Below are 17,884 nucleotides of genomic sequence, written 5' to 3' on the forward strand. Positions count from 1 at the left end.
TTCTCAGATTTAGATTGCTTAGTTTCCTCCCAAGGTCATCATTATTATTAGATCACGTTTGTTTCCACAGTAACTTTATGCCTGGTCAGCCATGGTGGCTGGTGCAAGTCTAGGTAAGTGGCAAGGGACTGTGCGAGCAGAATGATCAAGAATAAGGCTTCAACCACAGACCTAGAACAGACTTTATTGTAAAGCAAAAGGTCAGAACCAAGCAAATCCAGAAGCAGGAGCGGAAAAGTTGCTGAGTGACAGGATTCTCCTACAGGCTGTGACAGTTTGAGACAACTGAATATCACAGCTGGTTCTGTAGGCAGGAAGAAGCTCAGCATGGTACAGGGGGAGACAGTGGAGTGAGAGGTGTTGGGGTATGCACTAGGCGGGCCTGGAGACCACCTCTGGCTGGGGTCACTACCCGGGGATTTTGTCATGCTGGATTGCATCTAGTTTGTGGTTTTGTTCATAGTGCCCCATGGCTACTCCATTATGTCCAATTTTTATTACTATCTCCTTAGGAATTTTGAGAAGGCTGCCTGGGAGATCATTCCCCCAATTCCTAATATTGGTGAGACATAGAGTCCTTTCAGGTGACTAGAAAAATTAGCCATTTCACATATAACAACGATATAAAAATAAACTCACTGATAATATTCCTAAATAAAAACAGACGCTGCTTAATGACAAGAAATGTGATACCCACAATTCCATTCTTCAGTTTCTTGGGCTTACAAATAATGTTCCCACAGCTGTTTTTTGGAGTAAGTATTGGTATCTATACAATACTTGACCTTAGGGAAGCCACTTTTCTAGTTCTTTCTGTGTAAAATGAGGACTATAATAATACCTACCTCATAGGATTGCACGAAGAATAAAGTAAATGCCTTTATTGCTTTTGCATAATGTTTGGAACAGAGTTAGACTCAGTGATAGTGGCTAGCATGAAGGTTATAAATAATGAAATTCACCTTGGTATGGGAATATATAATTATGAAAATCAATGAGCATGTAATTTAAGACTAAAAAAAAAAACAAATTCATAGGAGGGAACGGTGGTTACCATAGACTGGGTTTGAAGGGAAAGAGAAGATAATTTTTTTAAAGAAAGTACAATGGTGGTTTCCAGGGGCTGGAGAGACAGTTGGTGTTCAAGGGTAGAGTTTTAGTTTACAAGATGAAAGAGTTCTGCAGATGGATGGTGGTAATGATTACACAATAATATGAATTTATTTAATGCCACTGAACTGTATACACAAAAATGGCAAAGATAATCAATTTTATGTCACATGGATTTTACCAAATATTTTTTTAAATGGAATAAAAAGAAACATTGATGATAGAAGTTTATGAAAATGCATTTCTGTAGCTCCAAAACATAGACTGAAAAATTCTTCTTTTCCTGACAAACCATGACTTTAAAAACATTCCTTAGTATTTTTCTGAACTTGTTTTGCCCAGGAGGCTTAGCAGTGCAAAAGGACACTCAACTTGGGGAACCCACTTCCACGCTCAGTAAGTAACCCTAAGAGCACGACAGCTACTTTTGTGCTATCAAAACACCAATTGGTAAAAGCATTGCTAAATTATAAAGATAATTGGAGACTTTGAAGTTTGTGTCATTAAGTTCAGATTTGAACTATAAATAGCAAAATATAATGAGTCTTGACTAAAAAAGGAAAACAAGCAGTCTTTTATGAGTACCTGAGCACCAAAAACAGTGTCTAAAGAATTTACTAGCCTATCAGTGCCATTTCAAAATAAATAAACAAAAACAAGGAAATAACCTTATGTCCTGGAGGTCATCAGCACCAGGCCAGGGTATATAAAGGGTCCTGAAGGAGTGGAAGACATTCACACCTGAGAACACCCAACTCCTCTCACCAATCCAACCCAGCCCAGCCCCAGACACCACCATGACCGGCTCCTGCTGTGGCTCCACCTGCTCCAGCTGTGGGGGAGGCTGCTGCCAGCCCTGCTGCTGCCAGCCCTGCTGCTGCCGAGACCCCTGCTGCTGCCGCCCCTGCTGCTGCCAGACCACCGTGTGCCGCCCCGTCACCTGTGTGACCCGCTGCACACGCCCCATCTGTGAGCCCTGCCGCCGCCCCATCTGCTGTGACCCCTGTGGCCTGCAGGAGGGCTGCTGCCGCCCCATCGCCTGCTGCCCCACATCCTGCACGGCCATTGTCTGCCGCCCCTGCTGCTGGGCCTCCACCTGCTGCCAGCCCATCTGTGTGCAGGCGCCCTGCTGCCGGCCCCCCTGCTGCCAGCCTGCCCCCTGCCGCACCACCTGTAGGACGTGCCCCTCCTGTTGCTGAGCAGTGCATCATCCCTAAGGCCCCTCAGTAGATGGCCGGGTCCATCCTGCTGTCCCTTAGCTTCACTGCAGAACAATGTGGCTTTTCTTGAGAAGACCTTTCTCATTTCTTCAAATAGCTCATAGAGACACTGGGGACACCTTTCCAGGCTAACTACCAATGAAGAGCACCCTGTCTTCTCAAGATCCTGGTCTAGCTCCAAATCATGGTGTCTGTTTTCTAATAAACGTTGTACTCACAGCATAGGAATCATGGTCTTTGTGATATTTCCTTTCAGTGGATTTCTGTCTCTCTGTTTTGACCAGAGAACTTCAAAACAAGATGCCAAATAAGCCTCTTACATTGTTTTATGCAATAATCAACGCCTGCTTAGTTTCCTTGTTATCCCTGTAAACGGCATTTATAAGGCCCAGAAGCTGATGAGGAAGGTGGACATGGCTATATTTTCATCACATATATAGAGTTACTTGTGCTCATTATTCAGACACACAAAACACCTTCCGAATGATCAATAAGGAGGCTGCTCTTGTCTGACATATAGAATCCTCGTCCGAGGGTTCTTTCACTGACCTGGCACCTGTTAGCACAGCATAGAAAGCCCAGTACCTTAGAGGTAAAAGGAATCTTAGGTGACATCTGGCCAATCATCTGGTTTTGAAGCTGAGGAGCAATGAGAGATTAAATAAATTCTGACTAATATAATTTTAATCCTATATAATAAAAGCCTAATATGCAAATTAACTGAACAGCAGAACGCCTGGTCGCTATGACGCCTGGTTGCTATGACGCGTACTGACCACCAGGGAGCAGACTCTCAATGCAGGAGCTGCCCCCAGCCCCCAGGCCCCAATGCGGCCAAGGCAGGTGTCAGTGGGGGGCCCCCCATCACCCCGCCAGTTGCCCCACAGATCGGCCCTGATCGCCAGCCAGGCCTAGGGACCCTACCTGTGCACGAATTTTGTGCACTGGGCCCCTAGTGTAATTATAATCACCAAGGCTCAGAAAAGACCCAGGAGAGGCAAGCCCCCTGACAACAAGCCTTTAAGTCTGATAAGCCCTTTAGTGTAGTTCCTCTGCCCAGAGGAGCTCTCCCATCTTCTGTGACCAAGTGTAACTGCACCTGGATAATGTATTGCCTGCGATGTTAATGATCTGATTATTACTTAGAATGTTATTCACAGTGCTGACTCTTGTGGATTGTAAATCCACACCAACTCCCAAGGGCTGCTTATCTCTGAACTTTGGGCATTAATGGCATTATATATGTAACCAAAATCATAGAACTCATGGGAACAGAGCACAGAAAGGTGGTTGCCAGGGTCTGAGGTGTAGGAGAGATGGGGAGATGCTGGTCAAAAAATACAAACTTTCAGTTATAAGATGAGTAAGTTCGGGGATCAACATGTACAGCATACAATACAATGTAGTTAACAATACTATACTGTATACCTGGAAGTTGCTATGGAAGCAGAGCTTTGATGTTCTCACCACCACCACAACAACAAAATAATCATGTGAGGCGGCGGATATGTTAATTAACCTTACTGGAGTGAACATTCTGCAACATGTATGTGTCAAGTCGTCACAATATACATCTTACTTATGCAATGTTATAGATCAATTATACCTTAATAAACCTGGGGGGAGGGAAGAGCAGAATATACAAGCTTTTATCTAGGCCCTGGTTACTGCTTTGAAAAAATCACATATGTCTATGGACAAGAGAAAGAATGTGACATGTGAGCGACGCAAAGGTCTTCACTGATGAGACCGCTTGACTTCTCCCGCCTCTGTTTTCCCCAGTGGTGACTATATGTTTAGTCATTTTACATTCCTTTCAAAGTTCTGAAATTATGTTTGAAATTCCATTTAGGGAGCTTTAGCTCCTGGGGCCCAAGGCACATTCTTTTGAATAACGAGAAAGATCCTGAAGTGATCCCAAACCCTGGCTAGTGAATAACAGGAGGGTGACACAGAAAAGTAATGAGATTGTTTCCAGGCAATTCCTCACTGCCTCTGCCTCTGCCTCTGCCTCCAGGAGAAGCATGTCCATCACATGTCTAGCAGAGCCATCGCAGAGCAGCTGCGTGGCCTCCCAAGGCAATGCCTCTGAATAAGGTATTGCACATGTTTGCATTGCTGGTGGGAAACCCCCATCTTGTCACTTCTTAGTCATAGCACCACGTGCTGGTAAATTAAGAGAAAGCTTCTCATGACATCATTCTTGATCACATACACAAGAAAACCAAGTATAAAGAAATGCCATATCTCTTGCCCCGCTGGTATAGCTCAGTGGCTGAGCGTCAACCTATGAAACAGGAGGTCACAGTTTGATTCCCCACATGCCCAGGTTGCAGGCTTGATCTCCAGCGGGGGGCGTGAAGGAGGCAGCCGATCAATGATTCTCTCATCACTGATGTTTTTATCTCTCCCTCTCCCTTCCTCTCCGAAATAAAAAAAATATATACATATTTTTTAAAATGCCATGTCTCATGATCAGCTCTCTGTGATCAGAAGGACCAGAGATATGCACAGCATGAACTGGAGAAAAGAGATAAAAAATAGATGGCAGCCTTGGATGCTTTATTCCAATACTTACGTGGTTTACAAAAACAAAGTTTTGCACTTCCCATACAAGTATATGAGCTGAAGTCTTATTCAAAGTACATATACATTCCATTATAGCAAGTAATATGTAGTTCCAAGGAAGGACATGTGCAATACTTGTGTGATTAACATGAAGGCTTTTCAGAGAGCTCTTGAGGGTCAAGGTTGGGATCTAGTCATTGTTCTATATGCCCCTATATTACGTTTACTTTCTTTTAAAAATTACAATTCCTACAGAACCATTTGCCCAGGATTCATCAGGTGCTATCTCTTCAAAATGAGCATCAAGAGTTGCTATCACCTGAAACGACTGTGACTGTTTAAATTTTGATGATAAACAGCATGAATATACCAATATTTAATGTACAAAAATAGTTCTTTAATGAGATCATGAGTCTGTCATGAGCAATGCAACCATTAGTCAAAAACAACTTCTACTTAATTGGCCAAAAGATAAACAAGAGGGGTAATCAGCACCAGGCCAGGGTATATAAAGGACCCCGCAGGGGAGGAAGACATTCACACCTGAGAACACCCAACTCCTCTCACCAATCCAACCCAACCCAGCCCAGCCCCAGACACCACCATGACCGGCTCCTGCTGTGGCTCCACCTGCTCCAGCTGTGGGGGAGGCTGCTGCCAGCCCTGCTGCTGCCAGCCCTGCTGCTGCCGAGACCCCTGCTGCTGCCGCCCCTGCTGCTGCCAGACCACCGTGTGCCGCCCCGTCACCTGTTTGACCCGCTGCACACGCCCCATCTGCGAGCCCTGCCGCCGCCCCATCTGCTGTGACCCCTGTGGCCTGCAGGAGGGCTGCTGCCGCCCCATCGCCTGCTGCCCCACATCCTGCACGGCCATTGTCTGCCGCCCCTGCTGCTGGGCCTCCACCTGCTGCCAGCCCATCTGTGTGCAGGCGCCCTGCTGCCGGCCCCCCTGCTGCCAGCCTGCCCCCTGCCGCACCACCTGCAGGACCTGCCCCTCCTGCTGCTGCTGAGCTGCCTAAAGCAAGCAATCAACCTTCCCTACCCAACAAAACTCCTGCCCTGAGCCATTAAGACCTCAAGTCAGCCAGAAGTTGCATGGAGATCCAAACTCGTCTATTAAGATTTGGGCTGTTCTCAAGTCTTTGTAATAGTAGCAACTTCTTTCTTTCCATCCTAGATCTCAGGTCTTTCTGGCATGTTTGGTTTCTAATAAACTTCTCTTCTTTGGCCTAGCAATCACGGCTTTGGTTTTACTTATTCATTCTAATTTTGATCATTAAATTTTAATAAATGTGCTGATTGACTACCATCTGCAAGTTACACACGGTATGGTATATAATAGAAAGTAAAATTGGCTTTAAAATGTTCCCCTCTTCAAGAAACTTCCAGAAAGATGAATCAAATTAATAATCACTCAACTAAAAATTAGAATATGAAAAAAAAAAACAAAGTACAACACCCTGTTTGGTATCAACAAGAAGTCACTATTGGAGAACAAGAAAGACTGGAAGGAGAACCCAGCATTTTATAAGCGTTAAGATTTTGGGGTACAGTTCTAAGGGAAGATGGCATTCTCTACTATGGAAACAGTATGCACAAAGTATAGACAGGCTGTTCACAGGAGAGTTGCCTGGGAGCACTGGATATACTTAGACTAACAGTGGAAGGTAAATTTGGATAATTTGTGTGCTTTGAATATTAACCAAATGAGTATACCCTTAGGGCAGTAAGCACTAAGGAGCTGTTGAAAGCCTTGAGGCAGGGGAATGGCACGACAGGAGTTGGACGTTGGGGCAGTTCCTATGGTCACTGCTTATAAAAACAGAAGACCACAGGCTATGCATATGATGACTATACAGAAACAAATTGAGAGCTGAACTAAGATGATGGCAACAGAATAAAGAAGACACAAAGAGGATGGCAGACCTAGAAACTCTTAGCTAGTCTCAATGTGGGAAATAAGAAACAATTAGGAAGCAAATGTGATTTATTACAGTTCTAGAGGGAACTCTTTTGATCAGCAGACACCTGAAAGAATGTTAACATATTCATGCTTATTTACTGTGTGTTTAAAATCACTACTCTACCGTGTATTCTGCCTTCCAGTAATATTCACATTCTTGAGCTTTTGTAAAATATTTTTAAAACTGAAGACAACGAATTTTACTAACTCTAATTCTGGACAGCAGCAGAAAATAAAATGAACAGATTTAGAAGTGAAAGATAAGCGTTTTATACCCAGCTCTTCTGGCTATGTACTGCCTATGTGAATGTGGCTATGTACTGGCTATGTGAATGTAGCAAGTCAATAACCTCTCCAAAATGCAGCCATTCCTAGACTCAATGGTATTTTAACATCAACTGGTGTTCAGAGGGAATTAAAAGCAGTTCATAACATTAGCACCAATGTCCCAATTCAGAACTTTGAGATTAAATGGGTCTCTATTTGACTCTTTTCCTTGATTAATCCTTCCTATCAATACTATACTGATTTGTGCACTAGAGAAAAATGTGAGGCAAGCAGATTAGGTTTTGCTTTCTACATAACCTTTTAGTACCTCATACATAATAGGATTTAATAAACATGTGCTATTTATAAAAAGAATGATGTCAGTTTCTATACCTATAAAATTAAATGGTTGAACATGATTTATTAAGGTTTTGGTCTCTAATATGTAATGATTCCATTTAACCATTTTCAACTTCATACCTACAGTCATGGTTATCATGACATGAACATCTTTATTGACACTGGCATGAATCACTTTTTAATTCTATCCTTGTACTAACCAACACCTCTACGCCATAAAAGCTAACTATGTACTTCTATTCATGATTGGAAGGAAGGAATAAGCCTGCTATAAGTAGCAACACTATGTTCTTTTGGCCATAACTTTTTTTCATTTCTCCCCCTGTAACCATAAACATCATTTTTTTTTCTTTTAGCAACTACCAGGAATTGTTTCCATTTTACTTTGCACATATTAAACAACATTTGATCATCCATTTCCTGTCCTGCCTTATAAGCACTGTGATCCAGAAAAAGTATTTCCAAGTTCCTGCTATTTCTTTTATTGGTTCGCCCTTATAAATTAAATTGTTTTGCTCTTTGGTCTGATATTCTTCCATAAGACACAAGGTGTAGCTAAATAAAATGACATAAACTGACATGAATCCTACCTCTGAGAAATCAATACTATCCAGATAAACTGTATAGCAATGATTTTAATGTTTCATAGAAACATAAATTACACTTAAAAATTTTTGTGATTTTTTTCCTAGATATGAATTTTAGCCCTTATTTTAAATTTTTGATAACAAAACATCCATAGTAAATTGGAATGGAACAGCTTTTGTTCCATATATCCTCCTGAGTGATAAATGTTTCCTCAAGGCTGAAGTTCAGGAGAGAGCATAGAAATTGGAAAGATCCAATTTCTAGAAAGATCTATGAATTTCTATGAAGTGGAGTTTATCAGAGTTTCTATGTGGGTGATTGTAGAGACTGATATCTTATTAATCTAAACAAATATAAAGACAGCCTTACATAGTCCGGCCAGCATGGCTCAGTGGCTGTGCATCGACCTATGAATCAGGAGGTCACAGTTCGATTCCCAGTCAGGACACATGCCTGGGATTGCAGGCTCAATCCCCACTGTGGGAATGCAGGAGGCAGTCGATCAATGATTCTGTCTCATCACTGATGTTTCTATCTCTCTCTCCCTCTCCTTTCCTCTCTGAAATTAATTAAAAATATATATTTAGGGGGGGGAAGATAGCCTTACATAAAGGCAATGGTTAACAATAACAGTCAACGGCTAAACTTTTTTTTCCCTGAAGACTTGAGTTTTGGTGAATGAGAGTCACTTTGTCAAGTAATAATTACAGCATTGTTTGGAAACAAAACAAAAAAAAACAACTCTACCAAGGTCCACTGGACACATTTGGTGAGTACTACCAGCTGAGCAATAAGGAAAAACCAATTTGGACATATATTTAAAATAACTCAGTATTTGAATAATCAGAGGGCCCTGGGGAAGGAAGCTTGTTTAAAGAGTAACAAGATAAAAATGCTATCCATGACACAGAACTGGCCAAAGCCTATAAAAGGCCCCAGTGGAACAAGCAGCCTTAACTCAGAAACTCCTCCGAACAACCCACCTCTCAACCCAACTCCTGACACCATGGCCTGCTGTCAAACTAGCTTCTGTGGATTTCCCAGCTGCTCCTGTGGGACCTGTGGCCCCAGCTGCTGCCAGCCGACCTGCTGCCAGACCAGCTGCTGCCAGCCAACCTGCTGCCAGACCAGCTGTTGCCAGCCAACCTGCTGCCAGACCAGCTGCTGTGGGACCAGCTGTGGCACTGGCTGTGGCCAGGATTGTGGCTGTGGAGGTGTGAGCTGCCGCACCAGGTGGTGCCGCCCTGACTGCCGCGTGGAGGACACCTGCCTGCCCCCCTGCTGTGTGGTGAGCTGCACGCCCCCAACCTGCTGCCAGCTGCACCATGCCCAGGCCGCCTGCTGCCGCCCATCCTACTGTGGACAGTCCTGCTGCCGCCCAGCCTGCTGCTGCTACTGCTGTGAGCCCACCTGTTGAAAAACCTCCTTCTGATGGGAATCCTGAGAAAATGGCACATCCAAACTAACCAATGTTAGAGTCTCAACAAACTTCTGAACTCTAAATACTCATAACCCAGCTTGCAACCTCTTGTCACGAAGCTGCGTAATTTCCCTAAGATGTAAAGTAATGTATAACAGAAGACCAAAGTATTTCATAGACCTGGATATCAACCGAAGTCCTACCATCTGAAAAGAGGGCACGATAGATTACTATCAGTATCTCCTGAAATATTTCAGTAGGTCATTGGGTTTGGAATTTAATAAAAATGTTCATTCTTCAGTGATGAAGTCATTGTTGAAGAGTTCTTTTCTTTTAAACTTGTTATTGATACTGGGATTTTCCAATATCTCAATAAATGTGGCATAGCACTGTGGGTTTTCATTACTACGCCTTTAATAATGGTCTTTTAAAAGGTGGTTTTTCTTTGTTTTGCCATTAAGTGGTCCAATATTCTGCAGCCAAAATACATGATTAAAAGAATTCACCTCAATGTTTTAAAAAGTCAGAGATAGAATTCTCCACTAGCACAACATTACAAGAATTACACAGCTTGTTGAGCCTACAGCTCTTTGTGTGAAGAATAAGGTTCTCCTTTCTTTCTTTTTTTAAAAATATATTTTATTGATTTTTTACAGAGAGGAAGGGAGAGGGATAGAGAGTTAGAAACATCAATGAGAGAGAAACATCGACCAGCCGCCCCCTGCACACTCCCCACTGGGGATGTGCCTGTAACCAAGGTACATGCCCTTGACCGGAATCGAACCTGGGACCCTTGAGTCTGCAGGCCGATGCTCTATCCACTGAGCCAAACCGGCTAGGGCAGGTTCTCCTTTCTCTAAGTGAACATAACACCCCATCAGGGCACAACCTACACATGCATATACAACACCTCTATTCCCTCCTCTATCACTCTCCTGTCTCCCATCACGTTGGGATGATTTAGACTAGATGCAGCTTTTACTTACAATGGCTTCAACTCAGAAACACCAAAATGAGCCAGGTTGGAACTCAGGAGAGAAGAGAAAAATCTAGTTACATGATTTAGGACAAAAAGTTGAGGGTGTTCATTTGTTTGGTGGGCCCGAATAAAACAAAAAAGGCAGAAGGGCAAATTTGCTCTCTTGCTCGAGTTGGGGCATCTGTCTTCTTCTGCCCTCAGATCAGTGCTCCTAGTGGGACTTCTCAACCTCCATAGTTGTATGAGCCAATCCCGCATAATAAATACATATATTTTCACTAATATGTACAGGGGTGGGCAAAGGTAGGTTTACAGTTGTTCATATGGAAAAAGACATTCCAGTTATGATTACTATAGTAGTTTTATTAACTCAAAAAAATGTCACTCACCACCTGCTTTTGCCCACTCCTGAATTTATATATCTTGTTGGTTCTCTTTCCCTGGAGAATCCTGACTAAAACATCTATTCTTAGTAATTCTCTAAGGGCAACTAAAAATCAGAAACATGAAAACTGAGTTAAATTTTGCAGTGACAAAGATGTTGAAAGCAATGCCATGGTAGAGAAGCACAGAAATGTAAATATAATATATAATGCTACTCTGTCGCCAGTGCCCTTGTCAATATGATTTTTAACTCCTCAAACATCTGAAATGTGTGCAAGGGGAGATAAATCATTTTAGTATCAAAGATTCTGCTAAATTTAGGTATGAATTAGCTCCTGAGATTGTAGTAAGGAGAAATCCACATATTTAAAACATCCAACGTGGAAATATTAGCTAATCAAAGAATCAGTGATACAAATTCGCTAAAGGAGAAGAAGCAAAAATATTCACAAAGAACCATAACTTTCAATTCACATTTGATGTGGAATTTCAAAATGTCTTAATTCACCTGGGAAGAGTTATGATCTGAACTCAAAGCTATCATTTCTAGAGAAGCAGAACTAACACTAGGCATTCTGATTCAAACCCCCTATGTGGCACTGGATTTGTCTCTAACAACTACAGTAAACTGCATACTCTAGGTCTAATACACCACAGTACGCCACATACTCCAGTTTTAATATATTAAGAGTGTGATTTTTATGCAGTTAAGAGCATTTATTCTCAGCACAGAAAAAACCTGTAACTATGTGTGGTGATGGATCTTAACTTACTGTGGTGATCATTTCACAATATATACATACTAGAGGCCCGGTACACGAATTCATGCACGGAAGGGGTCTGGCCAGCCCACCCCAATCAGGCTGATCAGGCCTGGCTGGCCAGGGGGAGGGACCATGGGTGGTTGGCCGGACAGCCCCGCCCCCTGGTCAAACTCCCGGTTGAACTCCCGCTCAAGGGGACAATTTGCATATTAGCATTTTATTACATAGGATATCAAATCATTATGTTGTACACTTAAAACTAATACAATATTATATGTCAATCATATCTCAATTTTAAGAAAAGAACATTTAAATCTATAGAAGAGACTAAAATCAAAGATTGGATGAAGTCACAAGTCAAGTAGTCACAAGTCACGTTAACTCTTTCAGCACTTAAGATTTTCTTGAAGTATACCTATTATATAGTTTTTAAAAATAAAATCTCCTGCCCAGATGGCGTGGTTCAGTGGTTGTGCATTGACCTATGACCCAGGACGTCACAGTTTGATTCCTGGTCAGGGCATATGCCCGGATTGTGGGCTTGATCCCCTGTAGAGGGTGTGCAGGGGGCTGCTGATCAATGATTCTCTCTCATCACTGATATTTCTATCTCTCCCTCCATCCCCCTTCCTTTCTGAAATCAACAAAAAAAATTTAAATTAAATAAAATCTCCAGAGAAATCTCTAATCGCAGAGTTATTACTCATGCTAAACTGTCTTTCCTCCCTCTACTCTCCAAAAGCCTGTAAGAAATAGGGCAAATTTCCATTGGTTTTCCCTAGAACACCTGCTTACATGGAAAAGACTGGAATGATTGAAAGTTTAGTCTGGAGTTAGATGGCATGGTTCAAATTTCAGATTCACCATTTGTTAGTGTGAACTTGGGTGAATGACTTAAATCTGTTTGTGGCTCACTGTCCTCGTAGAAATGGTATAAAAGCAATGATACCTACCCTGTAGGGTTGCTGTGAAAATTAAATGAATTGATGCAAGCAAAGTACTCAGAACTGTTTGGACACATAAGTGTTTCAAAAATGTTTTCAGTACCAACTCATCCATATTTCCCAGCCCCCGATGAAAGCATCCCGTTCTGGCCGCTGAATCGCTCTGCTGCTCTGGCAAAGTGAAGAAAAGAGAGGGTAGGGAAGGGGCAGCTGTCGACATTGGAGGCCACGTGGCTGAGCATCAAACTGTCATGTGAGACCCAAGAGCTCAATTATTAGGGTCAACATTGAGTAATATTGACACTCCTTAAAGGTGAGGCATCAACCAATTATTCTTTGGGCAATGAGCAGATTGTAACGAATATGGGAAATTAGGGGTTATGTACTCAGTGAACGCTAATGACTACTGGGCCACGGTAAAGAATCCTAATTGAAGACCAAATAAAATAAACCTTTAAAGGCTTTCGGAAGGTTGCACAAATAACTCAGGGACAGGGCAATTATCATTCAGAAACAAGTTATTTAAACACAAACAAGGAAGAGACTTTGGGAATTATGTAAATAATAGCTGGCCAAGGCTTATATAAGGCCCAATGTAGAAGCTATCACCAAACCTAAAAAGTTTCTCCAAGCAACCCACCTCTCAATCCAACTCCTGACACCATGGCCTGCTGTCAAACTAGCTTCTGTGGATTTCCCAGCTGCTCCTGTGGGACCTGTGGCCTCAGCTGCTGCCAGCCAACTTGCTGCCAGACCAGCTGTTGCCAGCCAAGCTGCTGCCAGACCAGCTGTTGCCAGCCAACCTGCTGCCAGACCAGCTGCTGTGGGACCGGCTGTGGCACTGGCTGTGGCCAGGATTGTGGCTGTGGAGGTGTGAGCTGCCGCACCAGGTGGTGCCGCCCTGACTGCCGCGTGGAGGACACCTGCCTGCCCCCCTGCTGTGTGGTGAGCTGCACGCCCCCAACCTGCTGCCAGCTGCACCATGCCCAGGCCGCCTGCTGCCGCCCATCTTACTGTGGACAGTCCTGCTGCCGCCCAGCCTGCTGCTGCTACTGCTGTGAGCCCACCTGCTAAAAGCCAAGTTAATGATTTTCAACCTGAGGTTTCAACTTCCAACTCAATCCATGAACTAATTATTTCTTCAACCATTCCTGGACCACTAACAAGTTCTGGAACTTTTATTTGACTTTTGTTGTGGGAGTTAGCAAATACTTGAGCCTCGCAGACCTGATCTCCCCACTGAGGCTGCCAAAATACAAATTTGACTCAAGAAATGGGAAAACCAATTTGCATTGGGCTTGACCTTCAGCAAGTATTCGATCCCACACTCCAGGACTCAGTGCTGCTGAAGCCTGGGAAGAACTATCTATACTTCTCAGACGCGTTCACCTCCTCTACTCTACCATCCTTCAAACTGCACTTCCCATAAAAGAGGAATACTATACTAAGGCCTAATAAATTATATTTATTTGGTGCAGCAGACATATCTCTTTTTCTTCATTGAGTGTATTCATGATGTACTGGTATATTTCATAGAAAGTTATGCAAAATATTTTCATCTGGTTTTGCTACCCCACACTGCTCTTCTTATACAATGTTAGAAAAATTTTTGATGAGATCCAATGGAGGTTAATTCCCATAAAAACATCCAGAAAAGGCAGTTCTAGGGCCTCAGAAATGGCACAGCTCTATGACCAAGTCCTGACCTCACACAGTGCTTTCACAACCACAAAGCTACAGAAGCCAGGACCTCTGAATCTAGTGCCAGAATATGAGTCATTTTTTTCACATCTGTTAAAGGAATGCTCTTTCAGGCAATCTTCAAACACTGGTAATGTATGTTAGTAAATCCCACTCTTCCATTTACATGTGGTCTTGCAGAATAAAGCAAGAGAACTACAAGTTGGGGAAATATGCTTCTAACTAGATGGAGATTTTTACTCCAAAAACTTTTCTTCCCTAATTTCTAAAGTGAAAGTGAGGATAACAAAGATTTTGCTCTATTTTTAGAATCAACATATTGTACAATGGCTTAAAATGTACGCTTAACAAAAATACATATGTATTATACACATACATGCATTTATATGTAATACATATATACAATGAATTTAAACACAAGTATCGCAGAATATTTCACAAATTTTTGGGAAAGGATCAGGATTAATTCATGGTTTCTTGGGATTAGAACTGGATGAGACTGAAGGTATTCTTTTTTATTAAGAACTAGAGGCCTGATGCACAAAAATTTGTGCCCTGGGGGTGGGGTATCCCTCAGCCCAGTCTGCCCCCTCTCACAGTCCGGGAGCCCTCAGGGGATGTCCTACTGACAGCTTAGGCCCGCTCCCCATGGGGAGCGGGTCTAAGCCACAGTCTGGCCTCCCTCTGTGGGAGGTGACCCAGCCAATCAGGGGAAGGCGCCACCCCCATCACCCCGCTGCTTGCTGCCACTGCTAGCCACTGTGGCTGTGCCGGCCCTCCTCAGCCCTCACAGCCTCTGTGGCTTTGTCGGGAAGGATGTCCGGTCTATCCAGTCTAATTACCCTTTTATTAGTATAGATATTACTTTGGCCCTGACTGGGTGGCTAAGTTGGTTGGAATGTTGTCCTGTACACCAAGAGGTTTCAAGTTCAATTCCCAATCAGGGCACATACCTAGGCTGCAGGTTCAATTGCCCATCGGGTTGCATATGGGAGGTACCAAATGATGTTTCTTCCTCTTTCTCTCCCTCCCTCCCTCTCTCTCTCTCTCTCCCTTCCTCTCTACCTAAAATTAATAAACATAGCCTCGGGTGAGGATAAAAAATAAAGAATGTTACTTTGGTTAAAATTCTAATGCTTTATTCATTTATAGGCTAATAAAAATCAAGTAACTAGAAAGCATGAATAAAGAATAACATGTAAGCAAAGAATCACTTACCCTGACGCAGCACCTAGAAACCTAATCCAATCCAGAAAACACCCCTTGAACACCAGAACAGAAAGGAAGACAATAAACAAACAAATAAATAAATAAACAAACAAACAAACAGACAAGTGACTTTGGTAGGAGGCAAATTTGGATGTTTATCATTACCATACACTGCTCATCATTCATTCCCTCTTTAATTCAACAAGTGCATACTGAGCATGGACATGCAGATGGTGCAGAAGGTACTATCTAGGAAACCAAGGCGAACCAGTCATGGGCAGATCATGCCCTTAAGGAACCAATGATCTGGTGGAGCAATAGCACAATTTTCGCCCTGGAGGTGTCTGAGAAAGCATCTCATCTTACAGATGAACAAACCAATGCTCAGAGGGACTAAGTGACTTTTCTGAGGTACAGTCACTTACTGGTAGAACCAGTTTGAGAAGCCTCTTTGGTTGAATTAATTTCTCAGTTAAGAGCTCAGTTCCCTACATCATGTGACCATCTCTAATCACCTAACTCTGGACTTGTTTAAAGTTACTTTCAGCTTAAAATTCTATGATTTTTTTAAAATTCAAAAAGCACAAACTAAAAACAATTGAGATTTTATCAGTAGGGGATGACTGAAGAGAGTGTGGTGTGATCATACTCAGGAATACCACATAGCTATTTAAAAGAAGCAATAATAGTATGTACAGGATAGGTCAACAAATTGGATAATCTGGATGAAATGGGTAATTCTTATCGAAACTGAATCATGGAAATATAGAAATCTGAACAGAGTTATCGCTAAGAAGGAGACTGAATCAGTAATAAACAACCTTCTAAAAGAGAAAATCCCAGTATCAGACGGCTTTATTGATGAATTCTACCAAACACTTAAAGAAAATGAAAGAAGGGGAAACACTTCCAAACTCATTCTATGAAGCCAGCATTACCCTATACCAAAGTCAGACAGACACTGTAAGAAAAGAAAATTACAGACCAATATACCTGATTAATATTGATGCAATATCCCTTGATAAAATACTATCTAACAGAATTCAAAAGCACATTAAAGGATATACACCATGACCAAGTAGATTTTCAACATATAAAAATCATTCAATCCAATACATCACATAGCAGAATGAAGGGGGGGAACACATGCTTATCTCAATAAATGCAGAGAAAACATTTGATGAAATTCAAGTCTTTCATGATTTAAAAAAAAAACTCAACAAACTAAGAATAGAAGAAAACTATCTCTGCATAATAAAAGTCATATATGAAAAGCCCACACCAACATCATACTCAATGGTGAAAGATGATGTGTGTTTTTTTAAATAAAATTTTATTTTATTGTTGAGAGTATTACAGAGGTCCCCCAATTATCCCCACTTTACCCACCTTCTCCCAGCCCCTGCCCCACCCCAGGCATTCACCACACTACTGTCTGTGTCCTTTGGTTATGCATATATGTATATAAGTTCTTTGGTTAATCAATTCCTGTCTCCCCCCGCACTCCGCTCTGGAACATGTCAGTCTGTTCCATGCCTCCCTGTCTCTGGACCTATTTTGTTCATCCATTTATTATATTTATTAGATTCCACTTGTGAAATCATATGATATTTGTCTTTCTCTGACTGGCTTATTTCACTTAGTATATTATTCTCCAGATCCCTCCATGCTGTTGCAAAGGGTAAGAAATCCTTTTTTACAGCTGCATGGTATTCCGTTAAATGTACTACAGCTTTTTTATCCACTCATCTACTGATGGACACTTGGGCTGTTTTCAGACCTTAGCTATTGTAAATAACACTGCTATGAACATGGGAGTGCATATATTCTTTCTGATTGGTGTTTCGAGCTTTTTAGGATATATTCCTAGAAGTGAGACCACTGGGTCAAATGGTAGTTCCATTTTTAATTTTTGAGTAAATTTCATACTATTTTCCATAGTGGATGCACCAATCTGCATTCCCACCAGCAGTGTACTAGTATTCCCTTTTCTCGACATCTTTGCCAGCATATGTTACTTGTTGCTTTTTAAATCTGCCACCTACTAATATGGAATGGTCTGCTCTTTCTTTGGTTTCTCCTTGCCCTTTGTGTATGCGGGCCAGTTTGCAAACCAAAAGAGTATTAATCATATAGCCAAAGGTGGAAGCAACCCAAGTGTCCGTTGATGGATGGATTAAAAAAACTGAGGTATATATATACAATGGATATTACAGATGTCAGAGAGGTGGGAGAGGAGAGACTGGATGAAAGAAGGTAAAAGGTTAGCCAAAGAACATATAGGCATAGCTCATGGACACAGACAATAGTGTGGTGAAGGCCAGAAGGAGGAGTGGGGAGGGGCTGGGTGGAGACAGGCAAAACAGGGGTGACTGAATAGGGGACATCTGTAATAGTGTCAACAATAA

At 42.2% G+C, this 17,884-nt stretch overlaps 4 protein-coding genes across 4 annotated transcripts; all 4 read left to right on the forward strand.

The window, feature by feature from the left end:
* The first annotated feature begins 1,907 nt into the window (after positions 1-1,907).
* LOC102435443 (keratin-associated protein 2-4-like) lies at positions 1,908-2,309 on the forward strand. The gene has a single exon (XM_006094953.1). It carries the CDS (start codon positions 1,908-1,910, stop codon positions 2,307-2,309), a length of 402 nt encoding a protein of 133 aa, XP_006095015.1.
* A 3,141-nt stretch (positions 2,310-5,450) lies between these two features.
* Positions 5,451-6,042, forward strand: LOC102420791 (keratin-associated protein 2-4-like). The gene has a single exon (XM_006094986.3). It carries the CDS (start codon positions 5,503-5,505, stop codon positions 5,905-5,907), a length of 405 nt encoding a protein of 134 aa, XP_006095048.1. The 5' UTR covers positions 5,451-5,502; the 3' UTR covers positions 5,908-6,042.
* A 3,039-nt stretch (positions 6,043-9,081) lies between these two features.
* On the forward strand, positions 9,082-9,492 carry LOC102435749 (keratin-associated protein 9-3-like). The gene has a single exon (XM_006094954.3). The coding sequence runs from the start codon at positions 9,082-9,084 to the stop codon at positions 9,490-9,492; it is 411 nt and encodes a 136-aa protein (XP_006095016.1).
* A 3,737-nt stretch (positions 9,493-13,229) lies between these two features.
* On the forward strand, positions 13,230-13,640 carry LOC102436067 (keratin-associated protein 9-3-like). Its single transcript, XM_014461047.2, has one exon. The coding sequence runs from the start codon at positions 13,230-13,232 to the stop codon at positions 13,638-13,640; it is 411 nt and encodes a 136-aa protein (XP_014316533.1).
* Positions 13,641-17,884: the final 4,244 nt, after the last annotated feature.

Source organism: Myotis lucifugus, unplaced genomic scaffold, assembly GCF_000147115.1.
Source record: "Myotis lucifugus unplaced genomic scaffold, Myoluc2.0 scaffold_146, whole genome shotgun sequence".
Lineage (NCBI taxonomy): Eukaryota > Metazoa > Chordata > Mammalia > Chiroptera > Vespertilionidae > Myotis > Myotis lucifugus.

Bases quoted from the DNA above. Each gene is read 5' to 3' on its own strand.
- LOC102435443 (XM_006094953.1), top strand. From the start codon at position 1,908: ATGACCGGCTCCTGCTGTGGCTCCACCTGCTCCAGCTGTGGGGGAGGC.
- LOC102420791 (XM_006094986.3), top strand. From the start codon at position 5,503: ATGACCGGCTCCTGCTGTGGCTCCACCTGCTCCAGCTGTGGGGGAGGC.
- LOC102435749 (XM_006094954.3), top strand. From the start codon at position 9,082: ATGGCCTGCTGTCAAACTAGCTTCTGTGGATTTCCCAGCTGCTCCTGT.
- LOC102436067 (XM_014461047.2), top strand. From the start codon at position 13,230: ATGGCCTGCTGTCAAACTAGCTTCTGTGGATTTCCCAGCTGCTCCTGT.